This window comes from Enhydra lutris, unplaced genomic scaffold (assembly GCF_002288905.1).
Source record: "Enhydra lutris kenyoni isolate GAN:26980312 unplaced genomic scaffold, ASM228890v2 scaffoldscaffold26, whole genome shotgun sequence".
In the NCBI taxonomy this organism is placed as follows: domain Eukaryota; kingdom Metazoa; phylum Chordata; class Mammalia; order Carnivora; family Mustelidae; genus Enhydra; species Enhydra lutris.
The window spans coordinates 10,629,611-10,648,898 of record NW_019154110.1 but is presented as its reverse complement, the minus strand read 5'-3'; the positions used below and the strand labels follow the sequence as shown (position 1 = coordinate 10,648,898).

The following is a 19,288-nucleotide window of genomic DNA, read 5'->3' as shown; positions in this document are numbered from 1 at the left end:
GCCACTTTTCACCAAGATAAGGAAAACTGATTGCCCCCGAGAGGAAGGTGAGCTCCAGATGTGGGTCCCTAGGGCAGCATGTCTCTGCAGTGCAGAACGAGATTAAGATCAGCCTTGGCAGGTGCTCGTTACAGCGAGTGCTACAGATTATTTCGTGCAGAGCTGGCTGTTGAGTGAAGCACTTCTTAGAGTGGGTATTAAAATTTAATAGAAACTTCAATTTCCCATTTGAAAAATATAGGTAGTCTGGCAAATCTATTCCAGTTTATTTTACTCATTTCTGTTTCAGGTAAACTTTTTTCTTTGCAATTCAAATCTGATGATAAGCCAGTATCATGTGCATTTGCTATACTTAAATAATCTTGATGCCAGGAAGGAACTTCTTCTAGGTTACATAGATCTTTGGGTTACATGGCAAGGTAGATGAGTCTGATTCATTTGTCATCTTCCTTGGAAAGAAAATGGTCTTTGGGGAAGGGGAAGGTCACTAGTGGGCTATGGCTATTGTATTTGGGCTTTACAGCCCTCGAAGAGCTTTTCTTTCAGTGTTGTAAAAAGGAAATGTCAAAACCAGACTTCAGATCACACGCATCGCTGAAGTGACACAGTAAATGACTATTAGGAACCGGTGCTCCAGTTATGCTGCCTTGGGCATGACTATAATCCAATATTCTTAGGAAGTTTAGACAAAGAGAACATTATTGGTTAAAAACAAAAATAAAAAAAAAAACGATGACGACCACCACCACCACCACCAAAAAAACCCCCAAAACTACCTGCCCCCCCCCCAATCTCTATAGTCATGGCCTGTTCCTTTCTTGTTTTTAGTTGGGAGGAAGAAGAGCTTCCAAAACACAAGAGCTCTTACCTGGCTCTGCCAACCACCACAGTCTGGGCCCATGGTTGCATGATCTCCGAGAAAGATCCGTAGTCAAAAAATCCACTCAACCACTGACCTTTCTGGGCTACAGAAGAGAAAGAAAAAGAACAAAGAGAGAATAAAGACCATCAATCTATTGAAAATGCACTGGAACTGGCAAATCTGAGGTTGGATGTGGGGGATTGTTTTGGGGAGTTTGTTTTGGGGATTGTTTGGGGGAGTTGTTTTTAACCATATTATAATAGATGCAGGTGTTAGGCAGCTGAATGCTCATCTGCCTTCAGACATCATCTCCTATTTCATTTGCTAGTCTGCATAAAAAGAATCATTTATCAGCAAAAGCATCATTTATTGTTAAACGATGGGGTTCAGCTAGCAGAGAGTTTGCATGTTTTTAAATAAATAACTTTGCTTTTTTCAAAACACTACAAACATTTGTCAAAAGGCAGCCAAGTCATTAAAGTGTTTTCAAAATGTCTATTTCTATTTTAAAACTTAGCTTACAATTTTGTTTGGTTCCACTGACTTTTTTAAATGGAAAGCTGAAGACAGCCAATGATAACTATTAATGATCAGATAAGGACCCAAATTTGCAGAAAAGAAAAGGGACTTGGCTCCTCTGCTAGAAAAGCAGAAAGATACATCCACTTTACTTACAGCTGAAAAAGTATAATCTTCCTATAAGAAAGGGCCATGCCCATATACTCTTGACACATAGTAAAAATATAATGGTTAAGATGCACACACCTAATGTCATTAACCTCCCCTGAACACAGAATTTCCTTCATTGGCAAGACACGTAACTTTCGACATCTTAGGTTAAGAAAAAAACTTTTGTTCCACAGGTATCCGTGTTTGACCAAGGCCCCATAAAAGCTTCTGCAAATAACTGTTTCCTAGCTTGCCCCTCAGCTCACGGTTCCTCAGTGATCCTTCTAATTTGAACATGGCCCTCGCCCCCTAAAAACCCAAGTCCAAAACCAATTAAAAGTGGAGATCCGAGCAAGCTAACCTCTGCTGACTTAAACAGGATGGAGAGTGTTTTATCAAGACTAAATTTGTAATTACCGTGTTCTACATTCCTTGCCTCTATGGTCCCAGTGTAAAATGTGATCATCCATTTCAAAATTATCTCTCTATCGTGAGCCCAAAGCTGATCGTTTAGATTCTGGTCTCGTGTTGGGCGTCAGTTTGAAGAATATCACAGCACTATCTCCTCTAATAAATGACTTTAACTTTTCACCTAGAAGATATCTGCTTTAACTTATCACAGGGAATCATCTGCTTTCTTTAACGCTTCCACTAAATTAAAATCTGAAGTCACTCGATTTGGGAGCGAATGTTAGCTGCAGAGACAGCAGGATGAATTGCTAGGGAGTCGATGAAAAAATATTATCCAAAAAACCAGAAAACTTAGTTTATCACAAATTTCATTTTATGCTGCGGATCTCATTAATAATGGCCGGGATAATGCCCACCTACATACACACACATCTGTTCACCCCATGAAAGAGGGCTCACATTCTGATGAAGGTTCTAAATCAAACTTCTAAGTGGATCAGGATACTGAAATCTTAACCTCATATGCTTGGGTCGTTTTATGATTCTTACTTCAATAACAATGATTTGGAACAACAGAATTCATTAAAATGGAAAGACTTTCTTCTTTAAAAACCTTTCCGGCTTGGGGCACCTGGGTGGCTCAGTGGGTTAAGCCTCTGCCTTCGGCTCAGATCATGATCTCAGGGTCCTGGGATGGAGCCCTGCATCGGGCTTTCTGCTTGGCAGGGAGCCTGCTTCCTCCTCTCTCTCTGCCTGCCTCTCTTCCTACTTGTGATCTCTGTCAAATAAATAAATAAAATATTTTAAAAAAAAATTAAAAAATTTAAAAAAAACCCCAAAAACCCTCCTGCCTTGTGTGTCAGTTGGGGGAGGGGACTCACTGGTGGGCTAGGGCTGGTGTAGGTAGATCATCCCCCAACCCCCAAAGAGCAGGTTGTGTTCAGTTCAGATGTAGAACTCAGAAGCCAGCTAAGATACACCCCCAACCCCCTACCATGATTCCCAGGAGAAGACTCACAGAGTCTTGTTCTGAATTCTCCTAGAAAAGTCCTGGATTTTAAGGCTGACAGGTATCTTACGATCATAGTTCTTATTGTAATCATGGCATACAAATGAGAGATAGGGATTATGGTGATTTTTCTGGGTAGAAAAACTAGTTTTATTAAGAGCAACAAGAAAAGGCATCAAAGACAACAGGTAAATTTTAAATTAAAATTCCTCTGGTGATTTTTCTGTACTGTCTGTAGTTGTGCTATAGATTAAGCCCCAATTCCTAAGTAATAGCTGTGTGACCTTGCACAAATCACTTAACTTCTCTGAGCTTGTAAAGTGGTAATCTCTTTTTATCTCTGAGAAGTAGTAAACCCAATAAGATAATGTATAGGGAAGTGCTTTGCAGCCCCACCTAGCTCAGAGTGGGTACAGACAAAGGTTTAAGTCTTCCTTATGCAGACTTCTTTTTTCTTTCAACAAAATCAGTGACTCTTGTGACGCCTGGGTGCCTCAAGGTTAAGCATCTGCCTTTGGCTCAGGTCAGGATCCCAGGGTCCTGGGATCCAGTCCCACATCTGGCTCCCTGCTCAGCAGGGAGCCTGCTTCCCCCTCTGCCTGCCGCTCCCTGTTGCTTGTGCTCGCTTACTCTCTCACTCTTGCTCTCTGACAAATAAATCTTAAAAAAAAAAAAAAAAATCACAGTGACTCTTAAATTTAGTGAATTATCTTCTGCACTCACTTTCTTTGATAGAGTTGCAATAAACAAGTGAAAAAGAACAAACACCCTCTCAAAAACCCTGAAAAAAAAAAAAAGATTCAAAATGTAGCAGGGGGATTTGGAGCTTCACAAAAGAACCACCTGGTAAGTACGATTTGTTAAATCCAGCCTAATAGACCGACAAACAAGAATGTACATTCACCTTACCTGGAGCCCCTACTTTTTTTCTGTTGTGTTTTTGTTTTAAAGATAGGTAAAATCAGCCATAAGACAGATTGATATATTAGATGAACATGGGGGGAGGGTTTGTTCTTACTCGATCTATTTATAAATTTAAGAGTTCTGGACAATCTCTTAATGAATAATGATCTTATAAGGTAACCTTACATTAATAACTAAAGCAAGTACCAGTACTTTCACCGATATCATAAGAAAAGAAGGGTACATGCAGGATGCATGCTTGGAAATAGCTTGCTGCAAAGAGTGTAGTCACGTTCCACACTGGAGGGTCAAATATCTTTTCTAAAACTGATCTGATTAATCTCTGTTTACAGAGACTAGACGGTCAAAGATTCTATGCATTTACTGCTTAGATTTAACTGTTTTAAAGTCTTTGAACCCATTAAGTAATAAGTGCTTTAATAACAGAATTAACAGAAGAAATATATTAGTGACTGCCCTGCATGTGCCTCAGTGACTGACTTATACATCTAATTTCATTTGGTTCTCATTTATTCTTGAAGGATTTTCCACCTTGATCTTCAGAGAACTGTTTTAAAGATATGTCTCATGTACTTGTCACGTACTATCGTGCAGGAATTGGTTAGTGATTAAATGGAAGACTGACAGCCTGAGGGCCAGGGTACTAATGGACCCACCAATATATACCTACTTGGGTGAGGTCGGCCTGCTAGCATCCATCGAGGATCATATGGGGCCTTCGTGGGAACAAACTCGATGATTCTATCTATAGGATCCTTGGAGTTCAAGAGAGGAACTGAACTGCGCACATTCTAAAAGGTGGTTGGGAGGAAAGAGCACAGCAATTAGTGAATAGCAGGCCCAAGGTCCCGACTTAGCCATGATCGTTACAAAGACAGTAGGGACCAGAAACAGAATCATACCCGTCTGCCCCAGCCAACCCCTGAGAACATGGACAGGTCTCAAGTCTCACGTAGGAGTCTGGCAAAAAAAAAACCCGTTATGTTCTTGCTTCTTGATTTCCATGTACCCACACTTTATGGGAAGCTTCCTGGGGGATGGATGGCTATTACGAAGAAAAAAACCCACAGTGATCTGAGCCCAGATGGACCATGAAGGCTTCTGACTGGGGAAAACATCAGAAAGGGACCTAACTGATGAAATCCAAAGGCAATTTAAAGCTAGAAGCCCAAAGATGGCTGCAAGAAAAAGAAACCGGTAACTTCCAGAGGAGTATTTCATAAAACAGTTTCTCCACCATAAAGAAGAGACCCCAAACACAGAGGCCGTGTGAGCCGTGGTGGGAAGGCCGGGTTCTGGGGGCTCTGTCTGCTGGATGGGAAGGGCTCACCTTGGGCATGTAAGACAGCCAGTGCAGGACAGTGAAAACCCCTTCAAAGTCATCGCAAACGATGTTGTGGGTCACCCCATTGTTGTGCATAATCTGGATGCCCCCGAGTTGGTTATTGGAGGTGTATACTTCCCGCCCAAGGACCTGGAGAGACAAGCAGGAGAAAAGACATTTGTCTTGACAGAAATAAAGGAAAAGTCTATTTTGTAACTCTCACTAAAATGGGTTCTTTCCTCTATGAGACACAGATTCCATCCAGCCTCTATGTGTTGTTCAGAGGGACTGTCTGGACCTTTGTCTTAAAAATAAAGCTGAAAAAATAAAAAAGGCTTTTTTTTTTTTTTTTAACATAATACTGTTGCAATTCAAAAACCAGCAAGCCTCTCCCTCTCTCAACTAGCTGCCACAGACAGGTGTTAGCATACTTCAAGTCAGCTAGAACTGTGGTGGGGGCAGAGGCTGTGACCCGGAAGGGCGGGCTACCCCCACATCTGCAGGCCGGCGAACTGCTGCACATATACACAGAGAGGAAACATGCCTGTCTTCCGACAATCTTTAGCGACAAGTCTCACTTAAATGCTGTGAGGTTTGGGTCCCTAATATTTTTAAAGGATTACTTTCCCCCCTTACATTTGATTTTTAAAGCCGGTCCCCACACACAAGTCCTAAGGCTGGCAAAATCCTTAAGCAACTCATCCATACATGAACCCTGGAGTCTAAAGTCGTCTTTGTGTGCTGGGTGGAGCGCAGTGATTTATACCCAAGCCTGCTTCTCCTCTGTCCTTCTCTCCCAAGGTTCCAGGAAATACAGAGGGCCTCCATCCCTGGTGTATCCCTGGAGGAGTTTAACCCATGTGAGGTTGAAAGGCACATGCAACTGGAAATCACAAAGTTTCCTTTAAAGAAGGAGAAAAAAATAGGAAGAAAAAATATTCGTGGACTTAGAAATTGCAGGGTTTCTTTTTCCCTAGAAGACTGGTTAATAATTTCTTTTAGGGAGGGAGGTTTTCTGACCCAGCAATGGAAGCCGGACAGCCTGATCACTGACTATTGCAAACTGCTGAGTGTGTAGTAATTGCCAGTCATCTGGGGTAGCCCTGGAGAGCTTGAAGCAGTTGTGGAGCGCTTACTGTGTTTTACCTTTTCTCTTTCCTCTCCCCTCCTCCTTCAGAAAATAACCACAACACAAATTAGCTTTTATTCATTTTCAGTCTCTGGGAAGAATCTAATAAAGGGAAGGCCAGCAAACTCTACCTGTATATTCCCATCTTGCCCCTTCCTGATAGGAACTTTGAGATGTTCCCCCTGTGCCGGGTCAGCCCCGACATCAAGTACCTGCAAAGGATGAGGAAGTTGGCGACCAAAGTCATCACCTCAGTGTGACCCAGCTGCCTCTGCTCCTCTTAACTTCAGCGAGGCAGGGAGGAAGAGACTCTTCGGAAAGGAATATGGAGAGCAAAACTGCTTTCCTTGGTGAGGAAGTGCAGAGAATCAGTCTTTGCAGACAGCCCTGAGCTGAGCGAAACGCCGGCAACTCCTCTGAAGGAGCCCCAGGAACAGGGGAGACCGAATGTGACCACTGGGCTCCCCCTCCTCCTCTCAGTCTGTCTTTAATCTCAGCCCAGGCACTGTGGCTCCTTTCTCATTCTCCTGCTGTCTCTTTCCATTTGCCCTCTCTCTGACTGATACACTGATCTCTCGGTCACTCGGCTTTCTGCTCCACTGAGTCCATATTACTAATAACACCTCCGCCACGGCCAGTTTACCTCATGAAGGCAGGAGCACATCATTACAAAATAAACTCATAACTTTGACATTCTAGCAAATACACGCCGTTTGTTATTTTGATGGCTTTAGTCTTTCTAACAGGCAGAGGGCATTACATACCTGTTTCATTTATATCTTTAAATGTGTGCACACATGTATAGTCGCACATGCATCAGGAAACAAAACAGAACAAAAAACCAACCCAAAACAAATGCCCAAAGCAGTCAGTTGATGGGGGGGACCCTGGTGGAAGCAAAACCCCTGTCACTCAGGGAGGCCATGCTCTGATCTGGCTCTGGTTTTATGGACGTCATAAACCCGATGGCCCACAACTGGTCCTTCTGGGACAGACTGCCTCTCTGCCAGAAGTCATTCAGTGTGATCAGCAGTATTTTTAATTATTAAAATAAAATTGGAAAGGGGGAAAAGAAATAAAAAGGAGACACTGCACTGACCCTGAATATCTGATGTTCACAATCTGTGTCAGGAGCCAGGAACTCCTTGCCGCCTAGGAGAGAGCTGGGACCGCTTCCTACTCAGAAAGATGGTTTTCTTTTGTTGGAAACACTATTTCTAGTACTTTATTAATGTCCACTTGCTTAGAACCTCACACCCTTCCAAAATGAGTGATGGACGGAAGAAGGACCAATCTTGGCAAAGGACCAAAGCGGACCAAGAGCTGCTTGGCTGTTCAAATACATCTTCCTCACACATCTTTGTCCCTCATTTCGAGCATCCAGGACTGGCGCTACCCGTGGAGGCTCTGCCACTTGCCCATTCCACGCCATACTCCTATAAATTAACGGGAGACAAACTTGGAGGGAGCAAGAGTTTAATCACCAAGGACATCTTCCCCTTACAAGCAAAACTCAGCTTCTGACGTGTTGGCGTTGCTCTGAAAAGGTAGTGTTTGTACATTGGATTCAGAAAAAAACCTCACCAGGGCTTACCACGACCAAGGACACTATTTCTGGACTAAAGAAATGTTTGTCATGTGAGAAAATTCATTTACTTCGGAAATTAAAAGGAAAAACTATAGGCTAGACTAATAGAGTCTCCAAATGGCTCTCTGTGACTGGCCTTATCTTAGGGGGTAGGGGCAGGGAGAGAAGGACACGCAGAAATGAAACCTGCTTCAGTAATCACAAACAAATGCTAACAATCATAGCTACTTTACAGTCGGTGAAGAGAAAGCAGGAGCCTCCAGTTCATCTTCAGTGACCGTATGTCTGGAGCACGCACCGGGAGAATGAGGGTGCACACAATAGCTCCTGATTTACAGGGGTCGTTGCTGATTCAAGTGGTTTTAATGATTTTAGAATACTTCACCACAAAAGCTCCAACCAAAGAAGCAGAATCTGGGCAAGGACCAAATCCATTCTGCCTAACTCTGAAATGATCACGCCGGAGCAGTTATGCAAACCCTGATCGGCATCTAGGAAGGCAAAGAGAAGAGCCCACAGAGGCAGGACCACTGTTTTATTCTTCAGTATTGCCCTACCAACCTTTCACAGAAAAATGGGAGGTAAATGAACCTCACTGACTTAGTATTTTCATGAAGGAGGTGAGCTTTGTTTGTCAGTTTTTCAGCCGTGACATATACATAGCTATACAAATCCAGTTGCTGGCCATTTCCCGCTTTCCCAAATTACTTGTCTCACATTTTCTACTGCGTGATGCAAACTTTTTATCTTCCCATTAAGCATCAGTAACCATATTTAAACACAGGAGCCACTCCAAGAGGGGTGGCTCCCGAGGCCCCACTTTGTTGCTCCCCAGGTTTAGGTGGAGACGCAGAACCATAAAAGATTAGGAGGAGGCAGCCCCTCAGGGTCGTCCGCTAAAGAGTGCCCACACGCACAGAAACTGAGCAAGGGCTGACTTGGAGGGGAAAGAAGATCTTCATCCACTCGATATAAACGTAAGCCTCATCCAGCTCTCCATTCATTGTGGGGGGCAGACCTGAGAATTAAGGGTCCCACATAAAAGCCAGCAATTAGCAGAGACACAATTGTTAAAGGCTCCACTGAAGATGCAACACAGCCTCTAGAAATTTCGAGATACATAAGAAGTACAAATGAATGCAGTCATACATACATGCTAAGGCCACTGCTGCTGTTGCTGCTTATCTAGAGACACCTCACACAGCTCAGGTTTACCACAGCTGACAGGCAATGAAAACAGGCTAATATACCGCCTGCTCTCTCCCTTAAATCCCTTTTTGGAGATCAAGATAAACACGTTCTTCCTTTCCCCAGTGCTCCAGACGTTTGACTGAAGTGGCAGAGCATTGTGAGGTTTTGTGCAAATGAAATCACTGTGTAATACTGAATGAGTATAGTATTTATTTGTCAGGATATTTGTCAGCACAGGCATGGAGATTTCCAAGTTTCATAGATGCCACTTAGCTCAATTTTTTAAGAAAAACTGCCTTTGTCCTGATACACACATTAGGGTGGGGGCCTTTAGACTTACAGGCAAATATTTGCAATCATGTGCTGAAGATGTGAAAAATAATGATGCATATCGGTGGAATAAAAAATGAAATCTATTGCTGCTTTTCCCCCTTTAGCCAATCTTTCCCCCTTTAAACAGTTCTTGGGTCAGGGCAAGCTTCTATTTAAAGAAGCAGGAAGTATAAAATTCCTCTTGCATCTAAGAATTTAGGCTACACAAACCGAGTCCTTGCTGCAATCCTACCTCTCATTAGGATATTTCCATCCTCAAGAGGATGAAAGGCGGGGTTTTGTACGTTTCCCGGGCAATTATCATTACTGGACTTCGTTAATGATTCTAGATATTAAAGTCACTGTGGGATCTGTCAGGTTATGGATAAAGGTTTGGCTAAGGCAGAAAGAGAGACAGGGGAAAAAAATAAGTGGAAGCAGGAAAAAAATTGGTAAAATAGGGACAAAAGAAAGGAGGAAGAATGAGAGAGGAAAAGGGAGGGGGGAGAAAAGAGGAAGGGAGAGAAAAAAATGCAATAGCTCATCTACTCATGCTGCTAACACCCTCCTCCCTGACCTGAGAGGACTACATTTTTAAAAGCTGACAAGTAATTCAATCTCCAATTAACAATTTTAAGTGGTGCAGCACATATTACTGTGTAAATGTTTCTCCAGGAATATATCCAAGGGTGAATGGAATTAAATCTCTAGGGAGACAGAACTGGAGCCTATGCAACCAAGAACGTTTGGGGGTTCCCAAAACACAGCCTGTTGATATGCAGACTCAGGGTTACAACTCCCTCTCCCCTCTTCATTGCCACTTGTCACTGACAAACTAGAGTGCTGGCTGGCAGCTGGTAGTCTAGGGTTGGGGACACAGAAGGGGCACAGTGAACTACTGCTGGCACAGTATAGGAAAGCCTCCAACCTGAGCCCAAACTGGATTCAAGACCATCCACTGCAAGACCAAAACCCTCTCCACACACAGCAGTTTATGAAGTGATTGGGTCTGCTGATGGGTAAACTGGGAGTAAAGAAAGGGACAGGGCAACCAGTGATGGGAGAAGATATACCAAGGGGAGACTGAGATATAGGCCACTGAAAGACCTCTGCTTACTGAGGAGTGGGGCAAACAGAGTCATGAGTTAGACGCAGAAGGATGACAAGGATTTGAAGGTGGACTGTGTGAGGAACAGAAATGCATTTTTAATGTAATGGGAGTAGAGAAGGGCCACATGACTGTTTGCCTGTCAAACGTATGAGAAAAGGCATAGGCTTCCAGAGTGAAAACTGATTGCCAAAGAGAAATCACTTCTCTCAGGGATCCAACAACTGTTCATTGATCTACAGACTTGAATGTGTTGAAAATAAATTGCTTCCAAATATGGAAATTTTTATAAAAAAATCTAGTTTATTGAGGTATAATTTACATACAGAAAAATCATTCTTAGGTGTAGAATTTTATGAATTTAGACAAATATATACACTCATATAACCACCATCAAGATTACCTCAAAAGCTTCCCTCTAGGAGGCAGGATCAAGATGGCAGTGCAGGAAGATTAAGAGTTCACATCCTCCCACGAACAAATCAGAACAATGACTACATATAGAAAGACTATCTCTGAAAATGAACCGAAGACTAACAGAAGAGATTTTATACAACTAAGAATATAAAGAAAAAGCCATATCAAGATGAGTGGGCAGGGCAGTAATAGGTCTAGTCAGGACTCATACCCATGGCATGGTGACCTACAGTGGGAGGGGTATTGCAACTACAGAGGCCCTCCCTGAGGAATAAGGGGTCCAGGCCCCACACCAGGCTCCTCAGTTCAGGAGGATCTGCAGCAGCAAGCAGAGCTCCTATAACATCTGGCTTTGAAATCTAGTAGGGCTTATGTCCAGGAGGGCAGCAGGAAACAAACTGTACATAAAGGGCTCACGTAATTTTACTACCTCCAAATCCCAGTGTAGAGGCAGTAGTTTGAAAAGCATGGGAGTTACATGTGAAGGAGATTCACTGACTAATTTTAGGGCATGTGCTAGAGGGGCAGAGATCTGTTGGAATATTCTCCAGGGAAGGAAGCATCAGCAGACACCAATTTCATCCCCTCTTCTACCTAGCTAGCCCGGTAGTGGTGAGAGACAGTTCTGACATTCTCCATCTCCTGAGCTAGCACTACTCACCACACTCTAGCATTCCCCTGTGGACTCCTCATTCCCCCCAATACCAGAGCAAAACCCTGAGGGGCCAGCCTCACACACTAGCAAGTCTGCACTAACTGTGCTCAGCCCCAACAGGAAGGTGCATGTAGCCCACAGGGGACACCCCAGGGGGGTACCTGGATTGAGTGAACAGGGTGGTTTTGTGCTACTGGCTCCAAAGGATAGTCTCTACATAAAGACACTTTTTTAAGACGAGGAGATAAAAGTGATCTACCTAATACATAAAAATAAACACAGAGAGTTAAGCAAAATGAGGAGACAAGAGAACACATTCCAAATTAAAGAGTAAGATGAAAATCTCAGGAAACGAACTAAATGAAATGGAGATAAGCAATCTACCAGATAAAGAGTTCAAAGTAATGATCACAAAGATGCTCACTAAACTCAAGAAAATGGAAGAACACAATAAGAGAGAGAAAACATAAAAAAGAACAAATCAGAAGAATACAATAACAAATGAAAAATACAATAGAGAGAATCAATAGCAGATTAGATAATGCAGAAGAGTGGATCAGCAATGTGGAAGATAAGAGTAGTGGAACCCATACAACGAGAACAGCAAAAAGAAAAAAAGAATGAAAAAATGAGGATAGTTTCAGGGATTTCTAGGACAACAGCAAGCATACTAACATTTGCATTGTAGCATTGTAGGGGTCCCAGAAGGAAAAGAGAAAAGGAAAGGAACAGAAAACCTATTTGAAGAAAGAGTGGATGAAAATTTCCCTAACCTGGGGAAGGAAGCAGACATCCAAGTCCAGGAAACACAGACCCAAATAAAATGAACCCACAGAGATCCACACCAAGACATAATACTATACTATACATCACTATATTGATTATAACACACTATAATCAAAGTGTCAGTAGTTAAAGAGGGAATCTTAAGGGAAGTAAGAGAAAAATTTATTATGTACAAGGAGACCCCCATAAGGCCATGAGCTGATTTTTAAAATTTTTAAATTTTTATTTAAAAAATTAACATATAATGTATGTATATTTGCCCCAGGGGTACAGGTCTGTGAATCATCAGGCTTACACATTTCACAGCACTCACCATAGCACATACCCTCTCCACTGTTCATAACCCAGCTACCCTATCCCTACCACCACCCCTCTCAGCAGCCCTCAGTTTGTTTCATGAGATTGGGTCTCTTACGGTTTGTCTCCCTCCCGATCCCATCTTGTTTCATTTTTTCCTTCCCTACCTACCACGACCCCGTTCCCTGCCTCTTAAATTCCTCCTATCGGAGAGATCATATGATAATTGTCTTTCTCTGATTGACTTATTTCGCTCAGCATAATACCCTCTAATTCCATCCACACATGAGCTGATTTTTTAGCATAAACTTTACAGGCTAGAAGGGAGTGGCATGATATATTCAAAGTGCTGAAAGGGAAGAACTTACAACCAAGAATAGTTCACCCAGCAAGGTTATCACTCAGAATAGAAGAAATAAGGGGTTTCCCAGAAAGCAAAAGCTAAAGGAGTTCATCATCACCAAACCAGCCTTAACAAGAAATATTAAAGGGACTTTAAATGGAAAAGAAAAGGCCATCACTAGAAATAGGAAAATTATTAAAATTATTATAAAGGAAAATATCTAACTGGTAAAGGCAAAAATATGGTAAAGGTACTGGATCAACTACCTACATAATTAGTATGAAGGTTAAAAGACAAAAGTAATAAAAATCATCTAGACCTACAATAGAGGTCAAAAGATACACAAAATAGTAAGATATATGGGGTGCCTGGGTGGCTCAGTGGGTTAAAACCTCTGTCTTTGGCTCGGGTCATGATCCAGGGGTCCTGAGTTCGAGCCCCACGTCGGGCTCTCTGCTCTGCAGGGAGCCTGCTTCCTCCTCTCTCTCTGCCTGCCTGTCTGCCTACTTGTGATCTCTGTCTGTCAAATAAATAAATAAAATCTTTAAAAAAAAAAAAAAGGTACACAAAATAGTAAGATATAGAAGATGACTTCAAAAACATAAAATGTGGGTTGGGGGATGGAAACGCAGTGCTTTTAGAATGCACTTGAACTTAAGTGACCATCAACTTAAAATAGCCTTATATACACAGGATGTCATATATGAACCACATGGTAACCCCAAACCAAATATCAATAGTAGATACGCAGAAGATAAAGAGAAAGGGATGCCAATATAACATTAAAGAAGACACCAAATCATAAAGCAAGAGAGCAAGAGAAGAGAGTAACAGAGATGATCTACAAAAATATCCAGAAAACAATCAATAAAATGGCAATAAGTACACATCTATCAATAATTACTTTAAACATAAATGGACTAAATGCTCCAATCAAAAGACTGGCGGGATGGATTAAAAAAAAAAAAGACCACTTATATGCTGCCTACAAGAGACTCACTTCAAATCTAAAGACACACACAGACTGAAAGTGAAGGGATAGAAAAAGATATCCCACACAAATGGAAATAAATCTGTGGTAGCAATACTTATACCAGACAAGATAGACTTTAAAACAAATACTGTAACAAAACACAAAGAAGGGGATTACATAACGGTAAAGGGATCAATCCAACAAGAGGATATAACAATTTCAAATATCTACACACACAACATAGGAGCACCTAAATATATAAACAAATATTAACCAATATAAAGGGAGAAATTGACAGTAATACAATAATAGCAGGGGACTTTAATACCTCACTTATATCAATGGATAAATCACCCAGACAGAAAAATCAACAAAGAAACAGTGGTTTTGAATGACACATTACACCAGATGGACCTAACAGATATGTGTGTGTGTGTGTTTGTATGTGTATAATATTCCATTCGAAACCGCAGAATACACATTCATTTCAAAAGCACATGGAACAGCCTCCAAGACAGATCATATGTGAGGCCACAAAACAAGTTCCAATAAATTTAAGAAGACTGAAATCATACCAAGCATCTTTTCTGACCACAATGATACATAGTTGAAATCAATTATAAGAAGAAAACTGGAAAAAAATACAAACATGTGGAGGATAAACAACAAACTAACTACTAAACAACCAATGGGTCACTAAAGAAATCAAAGAGGAAATTAAAAAAATACCTTGAGACGAATGAAAATGGAAACACAAAAATCCAAAATCTACAGGATACAGCAAAAACAGTTCTAAGGGGGGTAAGTTCATAGCAATGTACGCCTACTCCAGTAAACAACAACAACAACAGAACTCACATAACAACCTAACGTTAAACCTAATAAACTAGAAAAAGGACAAAGCCCAATGATTAGTGGAAAGAAGTAAATAATAAAGATCAGAGTGGAAATAAAATGAAACAGACTACAAAGACAACAGAAATGACCAATGAAACTAAGAGCTGGTTCTTAGAAATGAAAACAAAGTTGATAAACCTTTAGCCAGACTCATAAGAAAAAAAAGAGAGAGGCCCAAATAAATAAAATCAGAAATGAAAGAGAAGTCAAAACCAATACAACAGAAATATAAAGGATCATAACAGACTACAATGAATAATTATTATATGCCAACAAATGGGACAACCTAGAAAAAATGGATAAATTCCTAGAAACATACAATCTTCCAAGACTAAATCAGGAATAAATAAAAAAAATCTGAACAGACCAAATACTATTAATGAAATTGAGTCAGTAACCAAAAAAACTCCCCAAAAACAAAAGTCCAGGACCAGATGGCTTCACAGGTGAATTCTACCAAACATTTAAAAAACAGTTAATATCTATCCTTCTCAAACTATTCCAAAAAATTGAAAAGATTACTCCTGAACTCATTCTATGAGGTCAGCATTACCCTGATAACAAAACCACAAAGCACCACACACACACACACACACACACACTTACAGGCTAATATCCCTGATGAACATAAATGCAAAAACCCTCAAAAAAAAAAAAAAAAAAGATTAGCAAACTGAATTCAACAATACATTAAAAGGATAATACACCATAATCATGTGGGATTTAGTCCAGTGATGCAAGGATGGTTCAATATCTGCCAATGAATCAGTGTAATACCCCACATTAAAAAAAAAAGGAAGTATAAAAATCATATGGTCATCTCAATAAATACAGAAAAGCATTTAGTAAAAATCAATACCCATTTATAAAAAACTCTCAACAAAATGGGTATAGATAGAACACACCTCAACATAATACAAGGCATAGATGACAAAACCACACCTAACATCATACTCAACAGTGAAAAGCTGAAAGCTTTTCCTCTAAGATCAGAAATAAGATAAGGATGCCCACTGTCATCACTTTTATTCAAGATAGTACTGGAAGTCCTAGCCACAGCAATCAGACAAGAAATAAAAGGCATCCAATTTAGACAAGAACATACCTATTTATTGTCATGATTTGCAGATGACATGATACTATATAGAAAACCCCAAAGACTCCACCAAAAAAACCTGTTAGAACTTGAGCACCTGGATGGCTCAGTCCATTGTCTGCCTGTTTGGCTCAGGTCATGATCCCAGAGTCCTGGAATCAAGCCTCATATCAGACTCCCTGCTCAGCAGAAAGTCTGATTCTCCTCTCTCCTCTGCCCTTCCCCCTGCTCCTTCTCTCTCTCTCAAATAAATAAAATCTAAAACAAAACAAAACAAAACTATTAGAACTAATAAATTAATTCAGTAAAGTTCCAGGATACAAAATTAATATATAGAAATCTGTTGTATTTCTATAGACTAATGATGAACTAGCAGAAAGAGAAATTAAGAAAACAATCCCACTTACAACAAAAAGAATAAAATGCCTAGATTTAAATTTAACCAAGGAGGTGAAAAACATGTGCTCTGAAAACTGTAAAACACTGATGAAAGAAACTGAAAAAGGCACAAATAAAGGACAGATATTCTATACTCATGGACTGAAAGAATTAATATTGTTAAAATGTCCACATTAGCTAAAGGAATCTACAGAGTCAATGCAATCCCCTTCAAAGTACCCTATCAAAATGATATTTTTCACAGAATTAGAATACATAATCCTAAAATTTCTATGAAACCATGAAAGACCTAACTAGCCAAAGCACTCCTGAGAAAGAACAACAAAGCTGGAGGTATCACACTCCCTGATTTCAAACTATGTTACAAAGCTATACGTAATTCAAAAGATTATGGTATTGGCACAAAACCAGACACAGATCAATGGAACAGAATATAGCATTCAGAAATAAACCCATGCTTATGTGGCCAATTAATTTTAAATAAAGAAGACAAGAATATACAATAAGGAAAAGACAGGCTCTTCAACAAATGGTTTTGGAAAAAATGGACAACTAAATGCAAAAGAATAAAACTGGACTATTTTCTTACACCATACACAAAAGTACACTCAAAATGGCTTAAAGACTTAAATGTAAGACTGGAAAGCATAAACCCCTAGAAGAAAATATAGGCAGTAAATTTTTGACATCAGTTTTAGCAATTTTTTTTGGATTGGTCTCCATAGGCAAAGGCAAGAAAAGCAAAAATAAACCAATGGAACTTCATCAAACTAAAAAGGGTTTGCAGAGTGAATCAAACCATCAACAACATGAAAAGGCAACCTAATAAATGGGAAGTATTTGCAAATGATATATCCAATAAGAGGTAAATATCCAAAATATAGAAAGAATACACGCAACTCAGTATCAAAATGAATGATCCAATTAAAAAACAGACACAGGACCTGAATAGACAATTTTCCAAAGATGACATATAGACGGCCAAGAGGCACATGACAAGTTTCTCAACATCACTAATCATCAGGGAAATGCAAACCAAAACCACAGTAAGATACAACCTCGTATCCGTCAGAATGGCTAGTATCAAAAACAAACAAAGAAAAAAGAAATAACAAATGTTGGACAAGGAGGAAGAGAAAAGGGAACCATCATGCACTGGTGATGGGAACACAAATGGGACCAGCCACTGTATGGAGGTTCCTCAAAAAAATTAAAAACAGAATTACCATATGACCCAGCAATTCCACTTCTGGCTATTTAACCAAACAAAATGAAAACACTAATTCAAAAAGATACATGCCCTCCTATGTTCATTGTAGCATTATGTACAATAGCCACAGTATGGAAGCAACCTAAGTGTCTATCAACAGATGAATGGATAGTGAAGATGTGTGTGTATGTGTGTGTATAATGGAGTATTACTCAGCCATAAAAAATCTTTCCATTTGTGATGACATGGATGGACATAAAAGATACTATGCTAACTGAAATAAATCAGAGAAAGACAAATACCATATGGCTTTATTTATATGCAGAATCTAAAAAAAACAAATAGACCCCCGAAAACATAATGGTGGTTGCCACCATTGGAAGTGTGTAGGGGGGAGGGTGAACAAAATAGGGGAAGGAGATTAAAAGGTACAAAATTCTAGTTACAAAAAAAATAAGTCATGGGATTGCAATGTAAAACATAGGCAATATAGTCAACAATATGGTGGGTGCCTGGGTGGCTCAGTGAGTTAAGCAGCTGCCTTCGCCTCAGGTCATGATCCCAGGGTCCTGGGATTGAGTCCTGCATTGGGCTCCTTGCTCAGGGGAGAGCCTGATTCTCACTCTGCCTGCTGCTCCCCCTGCTTGTGCTCTCTTGCTCCCTGACAAACAAAAAAATAAAATCTTTTTAAAAAACCCAATATGGTAACAACTTTAAGATAACTGGTGGTAGCTAGCTGTATGGTGGTGACCACTTCATCATGTATAAAACTGCTGAAGCACTTATGTTGTATGCCTGAAACCAGTATGATACTGTATGACAACTACACTCGGATGAAAAAAAAAATTTCCCTCATCTCCTTTATAATCAATTCCCTTCTTCCCTGCGTTCTGCCTCAACAATTTTACCTTTCCTATGATGTCTATAAATATAAATATACTACCTAGTATTTGGAGTCTAGTTTCAGTTAGTGTAATACATCTGAGATTCATTTATGCTGATATAGGTGTCAGAAGTTCCTTTCACTGTGACATATTCCATTTTTTGGAAGTACCATAATTTGTTCATCTGTTTGTCTCTTGGTGGACATTTAGGTAAGTGGGTCATCTCCGGTTTTGGGATATTATGAATAAAGCTGCTACTGACATTTGTGGACAGGTTTTGGTGTGGATTTATATTTCATTTCTCCCAGGAAGAGAATTGCAGGTTGTATACAAAAATTTAATCTTTTTTTAAAAAGGTGCTAAACTTTTTTTTTAATTGAAATACAATTAACATACAGTGTTATACCAGCTTCAAGTATACAATATAATGGTTCAGCAATTTCCTGTATTACTCAGGGCTCATCTAGATCAGTGTACTTTTTCTTTTAACCCTTTTTGCCTATTTCAGCCATCACCCCCATCAAACTCCCCTCTACAAACCATCATTTTGTTCTCTGTAATAAGAGTCTGGTTTTTTGTCTTTTTTCCTTTGTTCCTTTGTTTTGCTTTTAGATTCCACATATGAATGAAATCATATGCTATTTGTCTTTCTCTGACTGGCTTATTTCACATAGCATTGTATCTTCTACATCCATCCATGTTGTTTCAAATAGCAAGATCTCATTCTTGTTTACATTTTTTCAAAGTGGCTGTTCCATTTCACATTCCCACCAATATGTACAAGAGTTCCAGTTTTTCTGCATT

The 19,288-nt window shown here is 40.1% G+C and overlaps 1 protein-coding gene across 6 annotated transcripts in view; it reads right to left on the bottom strand.

The window, feature by feature from the left end:
* The window catches only part of LOC111151230 (acetyl-CoA carboxylase alpha), a 288,595-nt gene that overhangs the window by 37,670 nt on the left and 231,637 nt on the right, over positions 1-19,288 (bottom strand). For all 6 annotated transcript variants that reach the window (XM_022509033.1, XM_022509036.1, XM_022509035.1 and 3 more), the window contains 3 exons: positions 5,206-5,349; positions 4,546-4,666; positions 869-965 (listed from right to left, as the gene is read on the bottom strand). In XM_022509033.1, coding sequence (XP_022364741.1) covers positions 869-965; positions 4,546-4,666; positions 5,206-5,349 — 362 coding nt within the window. The remainder of the gene's footprint in view (positions 1-868; positions 966-4,545; positions 4,667-5,205; positions 5,350-19,288) is intronic.